The 22,700-nt window shown below is 29.4% G+C and overlaps 2 protein-coding genes across 2 annotated transcripts in view; one reads left to right on the top strand and one right to left on the bottom strand.

Annotated features, from left to right (window-relative positions):
- On the bottom strand, positions 1–22,694 carry LOC123294292. The gene is made up of 4 exons (XM_044875424.1): positions 22,582–22,694; positions 1,276–1,566; positions 428–532; positions 1–360 (listed from the first exon to the last, which is right to left on the bottom strand). Exons 1-4 carry the CDS (start codon positions 22,594–22,596, stop codon positions 244–246), a joined length of 528 nt encoding a protein of 175 aa, XP_044731359.1. The 5' UTR covers positions 22,597–22,694; the 3' UTR covers positions 1–243.
- Positions 9,875–22,700, top strand: part of LOC123294291 (serine/threonine-protein kinase OSR1-like) — a 37,672-nt gene continuing 24,846 nt past the window's right edge. The window contains exons 1-2 of the mRNA XM_044875422.1: positions 9,875–9,960; positions 20,115–20,228. Coding sequence (XP_044731357.1) covers positions 9,887–9,960; positions 20,115–20,228 — 188 coding nt within the window. The 5' untranslated portion in view covers positions 9,875–9,886. The remainder of the gene's footprint in view (positions 9,961–20,114; positions 20,229–22,700) is intronic.

Genomic DNA, 22,700 nt, shown 5'->3' with positions numbered 1-22,700 from the left:
AAACAAGTCCAGTAATTTACATAGCCACTTTAACAGTCGGGGCCCATTATTGGGCAGACCTGAGTCGGTTTCATTTTGATAGAAATATCTTAAAACACAATTAATTTTCTTCAATTTTCTTAAATGCTTCTTATGTAATTTAGGGTGGTAAATTAATGATTGGAAAAATTGAGGAGACTTCTTTTTACAGCGTTTTAAAATTCTGTCCCTGCATTTCAACAATTCAATGCTGTTACCATTTAATTAATAAATTCGTACAGTACAGCCTGTACGTAGCTGTACTTTTTCAGGTTCATCTTTTATGTTAAATATAACTGTTGTATAATGTTGTTTACAGGCCATACGACGTTCTTCTCCTTTCTAAAATAAAATTTATGTTAAAAAAAATTTTCAATATTCCCAACATTTCAGTTTGAATAATATTTACCCATATTATGTTGAAATTTCCTTCGTGACATTCTTCTTTAATGGTAATAATTTCTGGATCGGTGTCATCTAACACTTGTGATACCATGCATAAATGTTCTCGTATCTGTAATGTGAAAAAATTTTAGAAATTAGAGTGCAGAAAATGTTAGAGTTTAGTTTTTAATAATTTTATAATTTTCATGCTCTTACATATTACATTTTTTTCGTTGCCTGCTAACAACAACAAAGTTCTAAGGTATCGATATTTTGAATCTTTTGGATCAAAATTACTCTAGAAAATAATTTTTATCCAAAACGGAGGCAAAAAATATTTTCCCCTTTTTTTGCCATTTTAAAGGTTTTAAACCTCTTTGATAAAATCGAGAAAATCTTATAAACGGTAAATTTGACCCAAAAAATATTAAAATTGGGTTCATTTAAAATCCTGTACGAAAAACTGTTATTTCGGAGCGGTATGGAGGTATCTCAAAAATACCTATCAAATCGTCAAATGAGATGAATTTTTTTGTTATTTGGATCCTAATAACTCGTCCAACTGTCAAATTAACCCAATTTTTTTGGGTCAAAATTACTTTTTGACTCAAAAAATACAATTGATTTAATTTAACGATTTAGTGAGTGTTTTTGAGATACCGTCTGAAATTATGTACGATAAGTTTATATTTCGAGCGAATTTGAAGATATCACAGAAAAGTGCTCTTCCAAACATCAAAGGAACTCGTTTTTTGTATCTTTTGATCGAAAATACTCCAGAGAATGACTTTAATGCAAATCGGATATTGTAATTTCTTTATGTAGCGAGCTAGCTACCCAACTAACTGACTTATAAATGTGTGTAAAAATTACCCTTTCATTATGTGGGTATCGAATCGATCGATAAAAATCATTTATATGTTCACTGTTTCGATAACGTTTAACATTATTATTTGGTGTAACAATCCATTCTTCTGGCGCTTTTTCTGTCAAATATTCTTGTTCCTTGTTTATTAACGGCGTATAAACAGGTTGACCCATTGAACTTTCAAATTGTAATAAATTTGTATTAAGTAATGGTGAGGGATTTAATAATTCGTTTGGTCGTCGATTGGTGCTTACAGCTGCTAGACACGAATGAATCGTTAAAACGATGACGGTTATCTGGAAAAAATAAAATGTTCACTTAGTAATTCAGAACGCAAATAATTTCGATTATTCTGTTGCTCTTAAGGTGTCTTTTCATGCTGAAGCTTGTTTAGTTTAGGGCGTACTGCCATCTGCAAAAAACTGAGAATAAAAAGCTAAACGTAGTTTAGATTTATTCTCAAGATTGATTTTAACAGTACCGGCTAAATAAATTTATTAAAAGAAGAAATATATTACTTTCATTACATAACAGAGTAGATATAATAGTTTTACGCCTAACTTTTCACTTATCAGACTAAATTTTTTTATCACTTCAGATGAAGAATTCTCACTTCACGAATCGAAAAGTGAAGTTGATTTTTTAAAATCTTTACTAGTATGCAAGATATGAACGTTTAAAACTCCTAATTAAACAAAGAGGAAGATATCGACTAGTGTCGTCATACGTGGATATCGCCATAGAGTTTAAATATAAAACTTTTTTTTGCTAAAAGGAGATGGGCAATTTTTGATTGCTTATAGCTTCTTCGTTTTTTAATCAATTTTAATTCCACTTTCAAATTTTGTCATGGTTTCAAGTCTAGTTTTATATTTTTATGGGTAATATGGGCAATTCAACATCAGGATTATCCCCTATTGATAATCATATTCACCAACCACAATGAATATTGTTATTTATTTCTCTTTCTATGTGTTTTATTAAAAATGATATTGGGAAATTATTTTTAGTATGTATATCTCGAGATATCGATATTCGATATTGCTAATATTTTTGTCGCTCATTTTTACAATCTGATGCTTAACGCTGGACATAACTCTATTGTTTTCGGAGGAGGAAACCTAATTTGACGCTCAATGTGTCAAGCGTCATAATGAGGTCACATCTGTAGTCAAAACTTCAAGAGATAAGTGGTTTCAAATCTGCAAATAGTTGAGGGTGATAATTTTAATTTCAGGGTATTAATTGACCATGGGAAACTCGATTCAATCCCATCGGAGATGGGCACTTTGTCAAAGGATTAACTTACGCCCAAAAAAATGAAAAAAAAGTGAGTGTGAATTATAAAGTATGAGTTTTGGAAATTAAGTATAAAGTTATGTGGAATCATTTGTAACGCTTAATTTCGAAGAATAATATAAATTATGGATTAATTTATTACCTTAATGAGATTTTAAATTACTTGTGAAAAATGTTATAATTATTGTGTCCAAATCATTTTAGGTCAAAGGTTAAAAAATGACGTAGAATAAATTATCCCATTCATGTATTATACAGAAAACTCCTACCAATTACTTTTTCTTTTTTTAATAAAAATAATTGGAATACTACCTATATATCATATGTAACTTATAGGAAATCATCATATTTTCTATAATTAAATATAGGTATTTACGATTTTAATTGGTTGGTATTAGTAAGATTATTAATTAGTAATTTATTAATGAATGCAATAATTGATTTAATCAGGATATAATTTCCATGGCCTCTAATAAGAGTCATACATGCCACTGCTTTGATTACCTGAAAAAAGTGTCCAATTTACCAATAATTTATTTTTTCTAAGGATATTTTATTTATTTAAAATTCAAATATGTAAAATTTTACATTTTTAAAATAAAAAAGTTATAACCGCATTTAATAAATACATTTCTACAACGTTTTAATCATTAATTAAATATATGAGGTTTTAATATAGATTGTCTTAAGTCAGTGTTTGTTGCAATGGAATTATTGACAATGGCACTGAGAGTCTAATTATCTTAATAAAAGTAAATTGGTTCAGTACGGAATTCTATGTAGGTGTTTTATATACATCATCGAAAATCATCCTTATACAGTGTGTCACTAAGAATTATATGAATAATTCATGATGAATCCAATATAGACCTTCAGAGATATATATATATATATATATATACCTTTTGCCCCTTTAAAAGAAACTCGTTTATTAGGAAAATACACATCCTGACAACGATACAAAGCTAATGATGTAACAGGAATTTATTGAAGCCAGCGGCGAGGCAAAACCCTCAAAGATCTGCTGGAACTTCTTAAAGTCCCTCTCTTAGGAAAATTTGTTTGTTTTTGTTCTGTTTATATCAGTTTCTTGGCACATCATGTTAAAACGACTAAACCGATTTGGGTTTGATGAAAAATACAAGCAGGGTCCGATCTACGCATTTTGCCGCTCCGGACAAAAATAATGTTTGTCGGTCTTTAAGACTAAGACTATATAAGTCATGAGCTTGTTATTACAATTATGGGATGTTATATGGGCTGGTGTTTCTGAACAAGTATAAAAAAGTTCATGAGAGTATGTATGTATGTATGCATGTTTGTAAGCACTGCGTGAAATATAAGAGGCGCCCACTAAACTACGGCATATTTGTGACTCCCAATATGTTAGGGATTTTCCTAAAAAGTCGTATTGTAAGAATATAAAAATAAAAATGGGTGTTCCCCAAAAAATGATAGTACTTATATATAAACTAATGGAAATAATTACTTATATCAACGTTTGCGAGGATTACCCGTCAAACATAAACGGAAGGGAAAGTTTAATATTTTCCTACGATTGCTAGACGGTCTATTGACTTCTAGACTTCTTAGTGCCATCCAGCCACATGCGCAGAAATTATCCAAGGGAGGGGTTCCAACCTTTTTTTCATGTTAGGTCATAAAGAAATTGTTTTTTCGAGTAAGATAATATTTAATTAGGTCAAAATGTGATATTCATTCAATGTTTTTCAATAAGTTAATTCTGCGACTTTTCCAAAATTCTGTGAGCATCGATCTCTACACCGCGATGCGAGGACTAAACCGTTTAGCCGATCATCAGACATTGTCGATCTAAGGTATGTTTTGAGACGACACAAGATTGAAAACTAGCGTTCATTGCTGAACTCTTTTCCAACGTTTCCTCTTCAGCTAATTTGATAGCCTTGCCAAAGTTTTCTAGGTTTGAAGTATTCGACTTAAAGACAAAGTATAGAAAAATGCGTCTCATAAATGGGTGCATTTACAGGACTATATTGTTAGTTCAAATTTTATGAGGACAGATTCTCAATGGGAAGGGTGTCGACCCCCAAAACCCCTCTCCTCCCTTGCGCACGGGCCTGGTGCCATCCAAAGGTGTTTGCCTTAGACACAAATGGATTTTAAATCCAAACGCTATTATTTGGTGATGATCCACTCTGTCTTTAATACATACATAAATGTATATGTTCCATCATTTAAATCTTGACACTAAAATGGAAGTTAATTTGGTATTGATTATTTAAAATTTCTGTTGAATAATTGAACTTTTATCAAAACAATTTTGTTTATTGTTTAGATTAGGCCATCGTTTGAAATTTCCGTGTGGTTTAATTTAATTAAATTAAACAATTTTGGCAAGAATATTACAGCTACACTCTATTCAGGTTACAATAAAATTGCAGACAATCTCAAAAGTTCTCAGGAAAGAGAAAGCTATCTACTAACATAACATTGGTGTTGAAAAATTTGTTGGGTTTTGTTTGTTCAGACAAAATTTTTCAGGAAGTTAGGTTTTGAAAATAAGTATGATTATAATTTCTTTTTAGGAATGAAGAATTGGAGCTGCGATATATTATTTAAGTTTAAACCATCCCCTAAGCTGATTTCAATCAATTTATAATTAAAATTAAACTTTTTTAACTAATTTTAACCCTGTTGAAATTATTCAATAAATGTTTGTTAGTTGGAGAACTTTATAGATAGTTTTCCATTCTGTTAAAAATCATTCGACTGCCAAGCTTTATTTCTGAATATACTACGCGTTGTTTACATTTAAGTAGGTACAAACAAAATCATAATTATGGCCTAGCTCGAGCTACCTTGGAACTTAGTTGCAAATGTATCCTTTCAATTCTAAAAAAAACTTCCATACTGGCGCCAATTATTGACCGTAAACATTAGAAAAAAATATATTTGCAAGAATTCAGTTCTATATGAGAAAAAAATCATTGAAATAAAAAAATAAAAAAAACTCCACAAGTAAAATATAAAGAAATAATTTTCTTTTGACATGTATATGCACACGTGTTTATGTATTAAGATTTCTTTCAAAGAAAAAATTGCTAGAAATAAAAGAACCAAAAAATCGATATTAGTTTTTTTAAAGCGGTTTTTCTAGTATCGACATCGCACGGTCGAGAATTGATCAAATTACATGTAGGATTATATTATAACATAATTTTACATGGATACAAGCGAAAAATGTGAATTCAGCGTGATTCCGATTGGCTCTCAACCTCAAGGGATATCAAGACGTCACAATCAATCAGAAGTCGTTTTTTTATTCAAAAATATAACTATTTTTATTCCATGTATGTATGTAATATGCAAGGTATACTAAGTTTAGTCCCAAGTTTGTAACGCTTAAAAATATTGATGCTACGCACAAAATTTTGCTATAGGTGTTCATATAGAATCACCTAATTAGTCCATTTCCGGTTGTCCGTCCGTCCGTCCGCCCGTCTGTGGGCACTATAACTCAAAAACGAAAAAAGATATCGAGCTGAAATTTTTACAGCGTACTCAGGACGTAAAAAGTGAGGTCGAGTTTGTAAATGAGCATCATAGGTCAATTGGGTCTTGACCGTTTAAGATAAAACAAAAGTTTAAATGTAAAACAACTTTTGTTTGAAACATTTTTTCGTAAACATCACTGTTTACCCGTGAGGGCGCCAATTAGGTAGAAGTTTTATAGTATGTACTACCTATACTTGAATATCAGTTATGTATCTATGTGTCACATGCATGTATGTGTTATGTGATAAAGAAATCAACACTGATTATGCATGGTATTTCAACAATTAACTAAGTCAATTGTTTGTTTTCACTTATTTTTTATTAATAACTAATAAAAAATTAACTTTAAAAAAAAACGTATATACTTTAGATGAATTTTTCTTTCATTTATAGGTATATGAATTTGTGGCAAAACTACTTATTATATTTTTTACGGAGTTCAAGTAAAATAATTTCTTCTTTTATTCGGGAAACACCTCATACCAGTGGCGTCTTTACGACATTTTCTTGGGGGGGGGGGGTAATAACTTCAAGAAGTCGCCTTGTAACTGTAAGAGAGGGTTAATCTGATTTTCGATACAATAATTGAATTATGACTCTGGGAACTAACTACTACCGAAGATTTGATTTTGTTTTCTCTTTAAGATTCATCTATTCCATTGTTTTTGTCAAACTTCAAATTTTATTTGAGACCCGATTTTCGTTTTTGTTTCCTGATTTCTGGGGGGGGGGTAGTTAAATTTATTACCCCCCCCCGTAAATACGCCCTTGCCTCATACTGCAGCTTTTGATAAATTAAACGAGTATTTTGGAACTATATATAAAAATCTTGTAAATCACCGCCATTCAATAACTCATAACTGCCATTTAAATGAATTCGAATAAAAAAACTTCAAAAATGAGCGTTAAAGACACTGAATTGAATAAGCTATTCTTAAAATAGAATAATTAGCTAATCAATAATATACCTACGGACGTTCTTCGAGGATTTGAATTGAAAATTTTTTATTATACATTGAAATTCTTGTAACTTGATATTTTGGTTTCAAGTCAACAATAAGGTGTGTTTTACAGGACTGTAATAAACAATGATGGTCACTACACATGATGCAATATTCTTAAATATTCAGTTGGTACGACAGGATGGAAGGCATTTTCCTTAATATAAGTGAGCCAAATTTAATCTGATTTGAAAACTTGCAACAGAAATTTTGAAAAATACGGTTCTAATTCTGTATTATAATTAATTGTTTTATTAAAATTAGATATTTGACCATACGGATTACTAAAACTTAATTTATTATGGGGCCAAATTATTGCTTAGGAAGTTTATCTCAGATCCAGGTTACGGATACTGTATCTATATGAGTTATCTGCCAAAAATTTCGGGTACAGGAAAAAAGTAGACAAAAATTTTAAGACATTAAAGTGTGTCTTATAAAAACAATAATATTTTTTGATTTCGAAGCATCGATTTTGTTCAAAAGGCCACTATCAGTCGGTAAAATGAAAAAAAAAAATGCTTCAAGTAATAAATGTGTCAATTAAATTTCCCTTGTTTGGATATTTCCCATTTTTTCTCTGCTAATAATAATACAAAAAAGGGGTACCACAAGTGAGTTCCTAGCACCTAGAGCAAGGGATCGTTTGTGCCCTCCTTGAGACCAATCTGTCCCCCAAAGGTGAGACATCTCCCGGTAAGTGGTGCTATTTTAAACAGATGAAGCTGTAGAATTCTGTCGAGGCCAGATGAAGCACAGAAAGCTCACAGCTTCTCAGCCGAATTTGCTCCCAGGATTGATTCATCCAAGGTTTCGCACTCAAATATTTCTGATTTCTGACATCCTGCAGGTGAGAATAACGTGTATGGAGGTTTTATCGGCCTCCATACTGGCCCTACAAGTGGGATCATTAGAGAACCCTAAGATCATTAGAGAACCCCCTCAATCGACAGTGTCTTGTGAGTTTCAACCGAGGAATGATAATGCACAGCTTGGTTTGTAGCATACCCTGCGCAAAGTTCCAGTAATTAAAATGGACTTTTTTCCATGTTAACTGCAAGTATTTTGTATTGACTGACTCTATTAATGCGAAAAAAATCACAGTAATCGGACAATAAAAAAGAAAAGGCTACGAACAAATAATTATATATTATAGACAAATAAATTTTTCGTATTTTTCAGTCATTTTTCGAATATAAATAAGTAATTTTTCACTTTTTTTCAAACTGCAATCTGCAGGTAATTAACATTGGACTGACTTTATATTAATGTGAACAAGAGAAAGCAAACAATTGACTGAGTTAATTGTTGAAATACGACGTATAGACAGTGTTGATAACCCAATCGTTTGTTTTTTTACGTCATGAAAGTAAAGTAAGATATCCACTCTTAGATAGCCACACACAGATGATTGATATTCCCATATAATACATACTAAAAAATTTGCACGTAATTTGCGCCCCCGCGTGTAAACAGTGATGTTTACAAAAAAATGTTTATGATGTTTACAAAAGTTTTTTATATTTTTATAAGGAACACTTTTTATATTTAAACTTTTGTTCTATCTCTAACGGTTTACAAAATGGGTCATATGGACCCAAAACCCAGTTGATCTATGTTGCTAATTTACGAACTCAACCTTAGTTTTTACGTCCTGAGCACGCTATAAAAATTTCAAATTGATATCTCTTTTCGTTTTTGAGTTTTCATGTTGACAGACAGACAGACGGACAGACAACCGAACCTGTACCAAAATTTTGTTCGTAGCATCAATTCTGTGTTTAAGTGTTACAAACTTGGGGCTAAACTTAATATACCCTGATATATATTACATATATACAAGGTATAAAAATACTGATACCTAATTTATAAAATCAATAAAATTTGTAAATCATATATTGAATATATTATTTGAAATATTTATTAAATTCATAAGAATAAGTAAAATAAATATTGTTCGTATTGGATTCTAAGATCAAAACTACACTCTATTATTGCAGTACAATCGTAATAACATAATTGTAGTGATGTATATGTATTTATGATTTGTACAATAGTATATTCGTTGTGTGCGTAGTCATGGTAGGGATAATAAAATCGATGCCAGCGCTTTAAGTGAAAAATTTTGGAGATAAAGTGGGCTGTTATGACTAATTTGCAATTATTTACATGTTAATGATATAGAAACTGTCAAATTAAAATGATTGAAAAACACTAATTAATTAAACTTAATGCATTAAAAATTGTGAAAATAAGAAATCAAATTGTACAAATATTATTTTTCAAATGTTAATTATCGTAATTATTTATTTAAATTTGTGAAACAAGAATATTAAATTTTAAATGTAAGTTTTCAATGCAATCCACACAATTATATATGCATCCATTAATTCTATAATTAAAGTAGTGTATCGTTGTCATGGAAACGAAATTCACGCTCGGAGCGAATACCTGATGATCCATTACAATAAACTTTTGTAGGGAGTTAGAAAATACGCTGGATAAAAAAAAAACGCAAACAATATTTTTTATTTTTTCAGTCGCGCTCTCAGATAAAAAAAATTAATCGAACTATTGAATGTTTTATTAAGTTACTGTGATTTGTGTGATACGATCGTAATATATTTATCACAACAAAAGATTTAAAAAGTTTTTGTTATTGTTATAATGTTAATAATTATAGTGTAAATTGTTATTTAAAATGAAATTATTTAATTAATTTTGATTCTTTTTTTTTGTAAATAAATTTAAGAGAAAAACAATGAGTTCACTTTCAACAATGACTGAAGGTGTTGTTGATGATGGTTCTACGCAAGTGTTACCAAATAATAACAATAATAATACAGCTGAAAGGTATGGTTTATATTAATTCTTTTGCATGAAGAAGTCAACAAAATTTTTCCGAAATGTTAGTCAAATATCGTAGTTAAATATCTGGATTTTTAAAATATTACTATTGAAATCTATCCAAAACATAGTTATTTGAAATAAAAGCCACGATACTCGAAATAAAAATTTACCTTATATGAACGAACAAAAACGTTGTTCAATAAATTTCATCGGGTAACACAAAAGATTCATTTTATTTCTGTTGATATCCATTTTTTCCAAAAATGTAAAAAACGTACTATTTTTCCTTCCTTCATCCAAATCAAGTGTAAACAAGACAGTTTTACAGCAAGAAAAGCTTTACTCGCTGCAAAACAAAAATGGTTATAACTTGAAATCAAAAACCTTTACGCCCGGTAGTCATTTGGAACTTGAAGCTTATAATGAGAAATGAGAAATTTAGATTATGAAAATTTTCTAGAATCTTCTCATGATATGCATCTCGTAATGATTTTATTTCAAATATCGTGGTATTTATTTCAATAACTATGTCTCAACTTGAAGTCAATACAAATTCATCCTTATGTATGCAAAACAGTTATCCTCTACTTCATTTACGAAAAATAGTGGCCAAAATTAATTATATCAAATTGTTAAGGTTGTTTACTCACTGTACTGTAAATAAAAATGGCATGACGGGGAATGAAAAAAGAAATAAGGTCTAGATTTTTTTTATTTCTAAAATAAAATATGCGAATATACGAATTTTTAACAGTTATATAACAAAACTGTAAAACAAAGCTTTAAAACATTTAAAATCTACACGTTAAAATGTTTTATGTTATTTTTCTATGATCTTTCAAATTTTTCTGACTATTTTTTTAAAAATTCGATGAAACAGCTATATTTAACATAATATGTTGCTAATAGGCGTACATTAGTTTCGGCGCTTCTATACAGAAGCCAAAATACCTACACAAAAAATAAAAACTATCTGTCAAATTTTCCTGTCAAAATATTTTATGTACAGTAGACCTGCGGTTATCCGGCCTCCGTCTAATCTGTCTATAATTACAATGCAGATTTATTATAAATACATGAATTCTTCGTTACTGAAATTAGAAAATGATCTCTTATCACTTTGATATGTAATTTGTCGGATTACAAGGTATTCTTTTTCAAAAAGTTCTGCTCATTAATTATCAACAAAGTTGATAATTCGACACGACTTTGCAATACGTTTGTCGTATTACTGTGGGTTCACTGTATTGGAATTTTGACATAAAAATTGGTAATCAATCAGGAATACTTTTATAGATTATATTAAGATAATGATAGATTCGAAAATCACTGAATATTTTTTCTCTCTTCCAGACCGCTTTCCGCCTCCGTCGAGCAGAAAAATAGTATACACTCAATGATAATGAGATCTGAGACATTCTTTACTTTTGCTCCCTAGATGTGTAATATACTATAAATATGATAAAATTATGTCAGCTGATTTTAAGATCCATCGTCACCGTTGAAAAATGCCATTAATAGTTAATTCTATGCCTAAATGAATTATATTATTTAAAAAAATTAGTTCAAACAAAACTATATGAACTCTTTAATTAATAAATACAAAGTCATATTCATCTGAATTGAATTCTCAAAACAATTTAGATGTACCTCGCGGCTTTTGCAATAATTTTAATCCATCTATGATAAATTTTAATCCATTATATTCCTGTTTAAATTCGATATATTCCTTACAATCTTGTTTGACTAAGTTTTGAAGTAATTCTAACGATATGAGACTAAAAATATTTTTCACGAAATTGTAAGGCAATAAGGCAGTTTTCAACAACATAAAGTTGCCGCTTAGAAGGCATTTTTAGTTCGCGTATTTGCTAATTTTTACTTCGCGTATCGAACTAAAAAGCGAGAACTAATAGTTTTTAGGGCCATGTATACGCAACTATTGAAATACTTTTCTAGATAGGGTAGTTATTGTTTTTGTAACTAAACTACCCAATAGCATTTAGAAATACATACTCAATAGCTCGCCGCTTCATTTTATGATAATTGCACTTAAATATCTATTATCCATCTATTAAAGAAAACTATGAAAATGTTAATTAAATTATTTTCTATTTAATTACTTAAAATAAAATTATAATTACTACGTAATTAATTGTACCTATATGAGTAATTACTTCATAATATGAACTTATATTCTTAGTAGGAGAAAGACGGGCAATATAACCATTTGGGTTTTTTCGCTGTAGGTATGTTATATATGCTGAACCACGTAAAAGGCAGGCAATCCTGTTAGAATCGACTATAGCAGCTGTAAGAACTGTTAAGTAAGATGCTATTTACTACACGAAAAAGCTTTACAAAGTTGCCACATTTTAGTTTCAAGTTTTTTTAGATAATAATATCGATTAATTTTTTTCGCATTTTTTAAAGTGGTACGAGCACCATGACAATTTTAGATCTAGTGTTGAAATTATTTGTACCTTATCTTCAACTTTGAAGATGAATTTTGTTATAACTTCGTGAATGTAGACAAAAAATAAGAATAAAATTTTTCGATATCTACCTTGGTTTTCGAAATATTGAAAGGTAAATAATAAAACAAAATTTTCAATTTTGCGATATTTTGAAATTTACTGCAAATATCGAAAAATTTTTGAATGAAGTGAATCAGATTATAACATAATTCACCATCAACATTGAAAAATATATATTTTTTAAAATTTGTGTCTCCACTATCGTGCTCATACATCCTTAATTAGTCGGGCGCAGCGGGTTTTTTTTTTGTTTTCAATAATTTAGCTTTTAACTTTAATTTAAATAACCATCTACCGTTTTACCATAAAACCAATGTTAAATATGCCTACTTTTGAAGTCATTTATTTATTCAAATAATCGGGCAACCTCCCCCTAAAATTTTCAAAATAGATTTAGACAATTCCAACTTCATTAAAAAAATCCAGATATAAGCATTTTAAAATATTATTTAGATATTATAGAGATATTGGGTACATCATATGCTTTGTTTTCCATAAAAACTCTATGCTAAATTCTGTTGTTCTAGAAACAGATGCAAACAAATCTTTGATCGATTGCTTTTATTTTGATTGTTTTTGTAATCATTTAAAAAACAATTTGTCTCTGCTGTTGAGAAGAAAAAAAATTACTCGATATATTTCCTATTGTAAAAAAATGCATCAAACCATAGATGCCACTTCCCCATAGATGGTCACTTTGTCCGCCATTCCCCTGGTCATAACATGCTATTTTAGTATAATTATACAACATTTAATATAAATTTATTTTTTATAAATTAATTATCACTTTTAATTTAGATAAATTATATAATATTTAACAAAATAGTGTAACTGTCCCTCCTATAACTATTACTCGGTGATAAATTTATGCAATTTGTTAATATGTTTAATTTCATTTTCTGAAAATAGAAAACTCTACTAAAAGATTGTCCTCACAACAAGAATAATCACACAAAATCTGAGAGAATCTCATTCTAAAGCAGGAACAAATTTTACTTCCGTTATTCATTTTAATGCCAAATATAAAATTTAAATATTTTAAATTTTTATCTTTCAACACAAATAGCCCGAAATTGAATGCCGCTCTTTGGATCCAACTATTGTTTTAAATACTTTTCCTCGATAAAATCTACGTTTAGACTTCCTTCTCTGGAAATCTGGCATCGTATCTGCTAAATCGATAATCCGATGTTGATTTTTTGTTTGTTTGGAAGGTAATTTGATCGAGAATGTTCTTAGATGTTTCAAGTGAGAGTTTAGGGTTCCATACCCGAAACAACAACTAAAGAAGCGATGATCTTCAATCGGTTTAGTAGCGATTTTCTTGAAACATAGCTAAGCACACTCTTGATCAAATTACCTTTCAAATAAACAAACAAAATCAAAACCATTTCATTCTTTTACTTTAATATTATTCAGATTCGAATACAAAGCAAACTACAAAACTGACTGTATCAAAATATTTTGTTTCAAAAACACTTGAAAAATTCCAAAAATTTGCACGTAACAAGTTTAATTTCTTTTCCAGTTTGCGGCTGTGCTCAAAAACCTTTATGGTTATTTTTCCAAAATTTAGCATAGAGAATCATTTTTGATGTAAAAGTAACTTATGAATGTGAAATTTTGATTACCCAGGACTCTTCGCCTTGGACGTATCAGATGCATAGACATGTATACGTCGCGAAATGTAGTGAAAAACTCAGCAAAAAAACATTTCCGACAATCACACAATCTCTAGAAAAACAAATTTTAAATCTCTCTGCAGAGGTGTGCTGTAAAATTAATTAATCACTGTCAGGATTAATTAAAAATGATCAAACGCGCCTGCAATAATAATTCTAAGATGTTGTAATAAAATATAAAATGGATTAAAAAAGATACGCAAAATAATTTATAGTAAATAATTGATTACTAATAAATACATACATTAATAATAAACTAATAGACCGTGAGTCCATATAATGAATTAAAATTTCAATGACTTTTTTGACCTGTTGGACTATTGTAAGTTAGATCTTTTTGACGATTATTTGTTAGTGTCAAATTTATGAAATTCAAACTAGTTTTTCGATTTCGATTTTTGTGTTTCGGATTTTTGGTCTCTAGCAGAGGCAAATAATCCATAAGGCAAAGTAGGATCGTTTCTACATGTGTGTTTCGTGGTGCGCGCGGAAAAGTTTTTTAACAAAACATAAAATTGTGTAAGTATTCAAAGAATTACAGTCCCTCGGTATTGACTTTTGTACAATTATTCAAATATATGACTGATTCATGACTGTCTAATTCATGTAATTTCTGCTGAAAGGAAAAATTCTATTAAAAATGGACACAAAGAGGGTAAGGTCGAGAAAGTTCAAAGCAGATGAATCTGACGAAGACATTATCTAGGTTCTTTATTATCTAGGCGGGAAACATTCAGAGTGGCAATATATCTAGTAATTATAGACAGACTTGTAAGTAGTTGAACTTCAAACGAGGCGAGAATTGTACAGCAATTTTTACAGTACTCTTTCTAAACAGTTTGATCAATCTGGACACTGAAAAAGTTCAAAATAGAGCAAGTATGTTTGTAACGATTTATTCTGGTGATTTAGAAAATATTTTTTTTATGTATGTATCTATCTACGTTCTTATTTAACAACGACAGTTTGAGTTGGAGAACTGCCCCGAAAAACCAACGCAATTTTATAGGTTCTAAGAAATAAAGAACTTGAAACTGAAGAGCTAAAAAATCGCTAGTTCTAAAATGAACCATGATATGTTTTACTACTCTAGCCACGGTTAAATCCTCAATGCTCTTTATGCTACAAACTTAACTCGTCAATCCTTCAAAGGAAGGCAAAAGAATCATAAATTTTACTTATGAGCTCACGGTCTATAATACCATATGCAAAGGTTGATAACCACAAATAAATATATATTGTAATTATTTGTGGTATTACGTATTTGTCATTAATCTAATCAATTTTTATCAATATATTTAAATGTGGTAATACAAAAAGTCGTAGAAACATAAAATATTGGTTATTGCAATAATTTATAAAGAAATTAACTATCGTCATAAACAGTTAGTGAATAATAGTGAAAATTCCTAATTTTTGCAATAGGAAATCCCTTTCTAAAATTTTTATAGTGAAGGAATAAATCCTAATCTGAGCTAAAAATTGCTCTAGAGCCGCCCAGATATAAGAGAGGTCCCCAAAATGAAGACTTCGAAAAACAAATCTTTTAAATTCCGACGAGTAAACACTAGAAAAACATTATTACTTATTGTTGTTGTTTACTTTTAATCATGCATACGATATTAAAATTAACATTTTCTTTAACTAGAAAAACAACTTTCCCTGTTTTACCTATCCATAGAGTACTTTGTACAAACATCATTATTTGTTCTTAATAAAAAACAATTTATCCACATTTGTTCACTCAAATCTCGTGTTTTTCTTATTGAAAGATTCGATACATACCAATCTTAAAAGAATCTCAAGATTTAGTTTTCTCAATCACATAGAGAAAATGGATGCCATAAATTTGCAAGGCTGTAGTCTTGGTAATGCTGAGTTGTTTCAATTTGTATTTTAATTTAAATTTATTTTGGCACTGAAAATGTATATGGGTTTTATGGTATAAAATTGCATTGGAGAGCCCTCATTTTCTAAACTGAAAATTGAATAAAATAGGCTTCAAACTACGATGGGACAAAATCAACTATCAAAGCTTTTCCTACACAGCATTGAAAGTGATTTACTCCGGGAACTGGATTTCAGCGAAATCATTCTTTGACTATATTTATACAATAATTTGCTTGATTTTGCAATAAATTGGTGAAACACTCGACTGAAAATAATTGGTCATTTTATTTGGGAAATAATCACTGGCCAAGAGCTTCCACGCCTCTGTTGCCTCAGGGCCTAATTGGTCATTTTATTTGGGAAATAATCAGGGGCCAAGAGCTTCCACGCCTCTGTTGCCTCAGGGCCTCTAGACTTCTAAATTTGGCCCTGGCTTCTGAGGACTATATTTTGCTTAGAATTCGATTCTCTATATTACTGTGTTTCCAAATGTGTCCATTACGCGTCATCCTGTATAATATTGATGAATACTTTCATTTACATTATATGAAATAATCAAACAGAATACGAGGGTCGACTTTACAATGTATAATAAATATATATATATATATAATGTGAATGAATTAAGATATTGTTTGCAATAATAAAATTGAAACATCAATTTGACCTTTAACCGTTTTATAAATGTTAAATATGGTATTTATAGGATATTAGTTCAGGAGATGACATTCATTTTATATAAAAATCCTAACCATTTGATGGTCAGTACCTACCTAAATGATATGACAAGTATTTTGTTACCTCTACATTTGGCTGGGAAATCTGGTGTTTATGAAATATTGAACCTTGAGCTTTTGGAAGATGTTAAATTAAACAGATTCAATTGGTATTCGTTACATCGTGTTAGGAAGTAATATTTTTTAATATAGAATATCGATGATATTTATTGACTGTTGTATAATTATAGTAACATATAATTTACAGGGGAAGAACGGGGTGCATTTTTTTTACAATGCCGATGATATATTTTTTGATTTAATAAAAGCTCATTCATGTAATAAAAAGCAGAGAAAAATTATTTTTCGAACAAATGTAAAAACAACCAAAATAAAAGCCATAAAGATTTGTTTATATCTCTTTCTAGCAAATCTATGACCAATCTCTCTGTCTAATATGAGTCTAATTAGTAGTTTTAAATGCTTATATCATCGGTATTTCGTGGCCGATTTTAATTCTATCTTCACTCTTTTTATTTTCATATTTTGTTTTGAAGTGCGAAAAAAAATTTCTTGAAAATTCCTTATTGAGTCAAAATATCTCTATTGGGCGTCCATAAGCTTTGTACGGCACTGTAAGAATATGACGTTGATAAAATACAAATTTATCCAATATAAAAAACATCCATGTATCGCAACTTAAACTGGAAATTATTTTCATTTTGCCAAAAAAAAAATATCCTGAATTACGTAGCTGAATTTCATTGTCACCGTTCCCTGATGTAGCTCAGTGTAGCTTTGAACTACTTCCATCCTCTTCTTGACCAGGCCACGTGGTTTATGGAAGTTCCCTTACCCAGTGCTGGATTTAGGCTTAGGCACCGAGCCTAGGGTGGCACAATTTTAGGGGTGTCAACAAAAAGAGATATCAAGCTTAAATTTTTATAGCGTGTTTAGGACGTAAAAGGTCAAGGTTAGATCTTGTAAACCATTAGAAATAGAACAAAAGTTTAAATGTTAAAAATGTTCCTTATAAAAAAATAAACAACGTTTGTTTGAAACATTTTTCTGTAAACAATATTGTTTACCCGTGAGGACGCAAATTAGGACAAAACTTTGGTGTTCATTTTCTCCAAAACTATAAAAGATAGGCAGTTGAAAATTTGTAAGTAGCTCCAACCAGCCGTCTTTTGAAAGCTGGAGTCTAGGGCGGCATCAAGCCTAATCCGCTACTGCTCTTACCAACTTTTTTCTCAAAATACCCTTATTCCAACCATCTCTTCAATTTATTCTTTTTCAGCAACCTAAGGCCTAATGTCTTAAAAACGCTCAATTTCCGAAGTGTATAGAAAATAAAAGTCTTGGATTTATCATCAATCAGGATTTTATCAAAAAATGCATGCCAGCTCCATAACAACATATACTTGTTGGGTTATATATCATCAATATAATTTGTACGTACAAACTCTATAATCGTACTCAAATCATGATTATTGTTGACAACTTCCCGCTCAGATGTTCTATTTATAAAACAAAATCACAAATCATCAAAAGGAGACTTCATTTGCATATTGTGTCAATGTAATAATATTATTATTAATATTAAAGGTATCATTTATTAAAAATATTCCATTCATATTTTTTATTTAAGGATTTATATTATTATATAAATTTAATATTACATATTACGAAATTATAGTACCTACATCTATATATAGACTAGCTATTTAAAACGTGGAGCAGGAAAGTGATTATTTTAGATTTGTAAGCCAGGCATACATGAATTATCTTAGGGGAAAACATATCAAGTTTAGGTTACCTAAAAGAAAACTTTGATAAAGCCATTTAGAAAAAAAAAATCAATTTCTTGGATAAATTAACTAAAGATCCAGGTTTAGTACAGTAAAAGAAGTTCCAAAAATCGACTACTGAAAGAAACCGCTCGGATTTTGCTAAAAAATCTCATGGAAGATCTTTCTTAAGTGTTAAATATCATTAGTAAGGCATGACTTAGTTGCGCAACTGTTTCTATTTGTTAATAAACAATAAAATTTTAATTAAATGAAACGGTCAATGTAAAATTTTTCTTAAAAAATAATAAATAGGCAACTTGTATCACGTATAAGTTATACATGTATAACAGTTTTTCGATTATTTGACAAACACAAACATTTATGTATTACAAGTTGCCTATTTAATAATTTTTAAGTCAACTTTTGCATTAACCGTTCAATGTAATTAACAATTTATTGTTTATTAACAAATAGATACATTTGCTCCACTAACTCATGCCTTTACTAATGATTTTTGACACGTTCCATAAGGTTTTAGCAAAATGCGAGCGGTTTTTTTCATTTTACTTTATTTGTAACATCTTTAAGTGTATTAGTGGTAAATATTAACCAATAATTAGAAAAATTTAATTCAAATTTAGTTCAAGTACGTTCATAGTTTATTACAAGTTAAGTTTGCAAAGGATTAAAAATTTTGAAAAATATTACATCCTTGGTTTTTATATTTTTAATAATTTGAGTGTAATTGAATAAAATTGATTTATTTTGAGATTTTAATGACGTCACCCAGACGCTAAAAAATTGCTTAGGACTCTTTAGTAAAGTTTAATTTGGTGGTTTGTAAAAAATTGAATTGTTTGTTTGTGACAGAACAATAGATATTACACAAAGTTTGAGGGTGACAAACATGAGATCTGGACATTCTTTACTTGCTCCCGTGGTATGTATACTATTTTTCTGCCCGGAGGGTGATTTTTATGCCTTTTGAACGCGTCACTAAGTAAAAAAAATTGATGTAACAAAAAAACGCATTTGAGAAATAATATACAAAAATTTCCCGTTTTGCAGTTGCATTCATATTTAAATATAAAAGTTGCTAATCCAAACTATTTGATACGGAGGTGTCGGAGGTGTTTTAATGTCTATTGGATTTTTACATAATACAAAGAAGTGATAAGAGAGATGGAATAAGAATTACTACTTAGCAATTAATAAGATTTACTACTAAGCTTCTATGTGATTTAACTACCTCATAAGAACCTAGCAAAGTAAAAAGTAATCAAGAAATAGATATACAAATTAATATCAACTGTTCAATGAAAATTTTTAAGTTAATTGTATAAAAAATACTGTTGATTGTATAAAAAATAATTTCTGAAATGTCTTGGATTAAACGTAGATTTTTCCTGACTTTGTACGTGACTTAGTTATTTTTCATTTTAAAAGATAATCTTTAAAAATTGTGTGTATTCTTTATAGCCAATTGTTTTTTCAAATGCAACTTTCCTGTTTTATTATTTCTTCAATGGTTTGTTTCAGGCGGAAAGATGCACCTGTACGAAGACGGCGTACCGGGGCATATAATATGGAGCCAACAGATCAAATTGTTTTTGAAAATCATCGATTTCTCAGCACTTTAGTGATTGGTAAAAGGTAACGTAAAATTTTAATGTGTTTTTTTATTTATTCATCTGTCTATATAAATAAAATAAGTGAAATCAAACAATTGACTGAGTTAATTGTTGAAAAAATCTGAATAGAAAGTGTTGAATGTCAGTGCTTCCATTATTTTTAATAAATGAGAAGGGTTTAAAAATTAACATAATTAGGGCGGCCTTTCGGCTGCTATTAATATTTGTTTTCGAAAAATACGAAAGTTTTCTAATGCATTTTCTAGAACTTGACTTAGTTTTTCGATAATTTTTCACAATGGCATTACTTGAAACTATCTGCACATTTCCATAAAATTTGCAAGTAGCTTCAACTAGTGGTTTTGTGAAAGATTCTCGAAAAACAAAAAAAGTTTCTACCTTTTGGTCGCCATAATTGTGTTTGTTTTCTTTACTAATTTTAATTTTTCTTAACTTTTTTTTAAAATGTTACTTTTCTAATTTTTTAAAAATAATGCAAACACTTACGTTCCACACCTTCTTCTCAACGTATTTAAACAATTAACTCAGCCAATTGTTTGTTTTCGCATGATTTTATAAATAATTGTAAAAAATTTATCAATTTAACATTTTCATCGTTTTTTGCGAATGCGAATGCAAATGTTATAAAATATGCGAATATTCGCAAATGTGAATATTCGTCACATCACTAGAATATGCAACCAAACACTATTTTACTTTATGAGGCATTGCACGCATGCCAGGTGTAGCTAGTCCTAATTAATGATGCATTTATAAAAGAGCTGGTGATTATTTAAAAGTTATTATTTATTAATGTAAAAATTATTGGCTGCTAACCTATCTGAAGCAAAAAAAATTATTCTATCCAGAAAATGCACCTGTCTTGTATTTTTCAATGCCTTTACCGAAAAAAACCTTCTTTTTTTTCATTCAATGATTAGAATTAGTCTGCTGTACAAATTATTGAAAATATGTAAGACCTTTAGAAAATATTTTTTATAAATATTTTCAAAAAAAAATATATTTTATTTTTATTTTGGGTGAAGTTTAATCCAGGTCTGAGGATTTCTCCTAAAGAGACAGACTGTTCAGTTTTGTAAAACATGCTTATTTCCCCTTTTAATTTCGTTAAATATAAAATATTAATTATAAACAATTTGAGATGATACATGGATTAAAGATAGATTTAAGGTACTTAAACAATTGACTATAGGTTAGTTATATGGGAGATTCCATTAGAATTGTGAAAATTTATAATGCATTTATGGCAGTACGTGCACCAGGGCAATTTTAGATTTAGGGTTTAAATTACTTGGATCTTATTTTAAACTTTGCTGATGAATTTTGTTATAACTACATGCATATAGACGAAAAATAAACAAAATAATTTTTCGATATCTACCTTGGTTTACGAAATATCGAAAGCAAAATAAATAAACAAAATCTTCAATTTTCAATATTTTGAAAATTATTCTAGATATCGAAAAATTTTATTCTTACTTTTCGTCTTATATTGTCAAGTTATAACATAATTCGCCATCAAAATTGAAAATATACATTTTTTTAAATTTGTGTCCCCACTACCGTGCTCATACATTCTTAATAAGTCGAGCTCAACGGTTTTTTTTTTGGTTTTCAATAATTTATTAAGGTTTTAACTTTAAATTAAATAGTTTTTTATTATTTCCACCGATTAGTTTTGGAGAAATCTATGAGAACATATAATCCATCTACCATTTTACCATAAAACCAATGTTAAATATGCCTACTTTTGAAGTAATTTATTTATTTAAATAATTGAACAACCTCCCTAAAGTTTTCAGAATTGATTTAGACTTAGTCCAACTCATATTTTAAAATAATTTAGCTTTTCTTTATAATTGCTTTGGTGCTCGTACATTATCAATGCTGAAGATTTTCTAAATAAAAGGGAATTTCAATAGAATTGTTCTTTGAAAGGCTATTTAGATACATTCACAAGATATATTAAAATGTCATTGCGATTAAAATGCCATTGCGATTAAAATGCCATTGCGATTAAAATGCCATTGCGATTAAAATGCCATTGCGGATGCAACCTAGGCTGCACTTACAAAGAATAATTTCATTAAACTTCATTAGGAAAATATGCATGACTGTTTGGACTCATGTCAGAAAAGTCTTATTCGATTTCGATGGAGCTTTCTCGAGAAGATTCTATATTTTATGAGACATGGTTTATGCTAACTTTTTCTCATTAATCCAAGAAAGATGAGGTTGCGGATCATTCTATATATCAATATATTTGAGCTTCATTAAGCTAATTAAAACTAATAAACATTAACTTAATAATTAATTAACATAATAATAATTCAAATCAATTTTTAAATACTTACATATTTTCGATACATATTTCAAACTATTCGTTAAATCTCAATCCAAATAAAATGTAACAATCGAAAACTCTCGATACGATAAATTATTATTATTGATATTTTTCAAAAACTTTAAAAGC

The sequence above is a fragment of the Chrysoperla carnea genome, chromosome 2, assembly GCF_905475395.1.
Source record: "Chrysoperla carnea chromosome 2, inChrCarn1.1, whole genome shotgun sequence".
Classification (NCBI taxonomy): domain Eukaryota; kingdom Metazoa; phylum Arthropoda; class Insecta; order Neuroptera; family Chrysopidae; genus Chrysoperla; species Chrysoperla carnea.
Note: the sequence above shows the minus strand (reverse complement) of the source record. Positions and strands in the feature narration are given on the sequence as shown.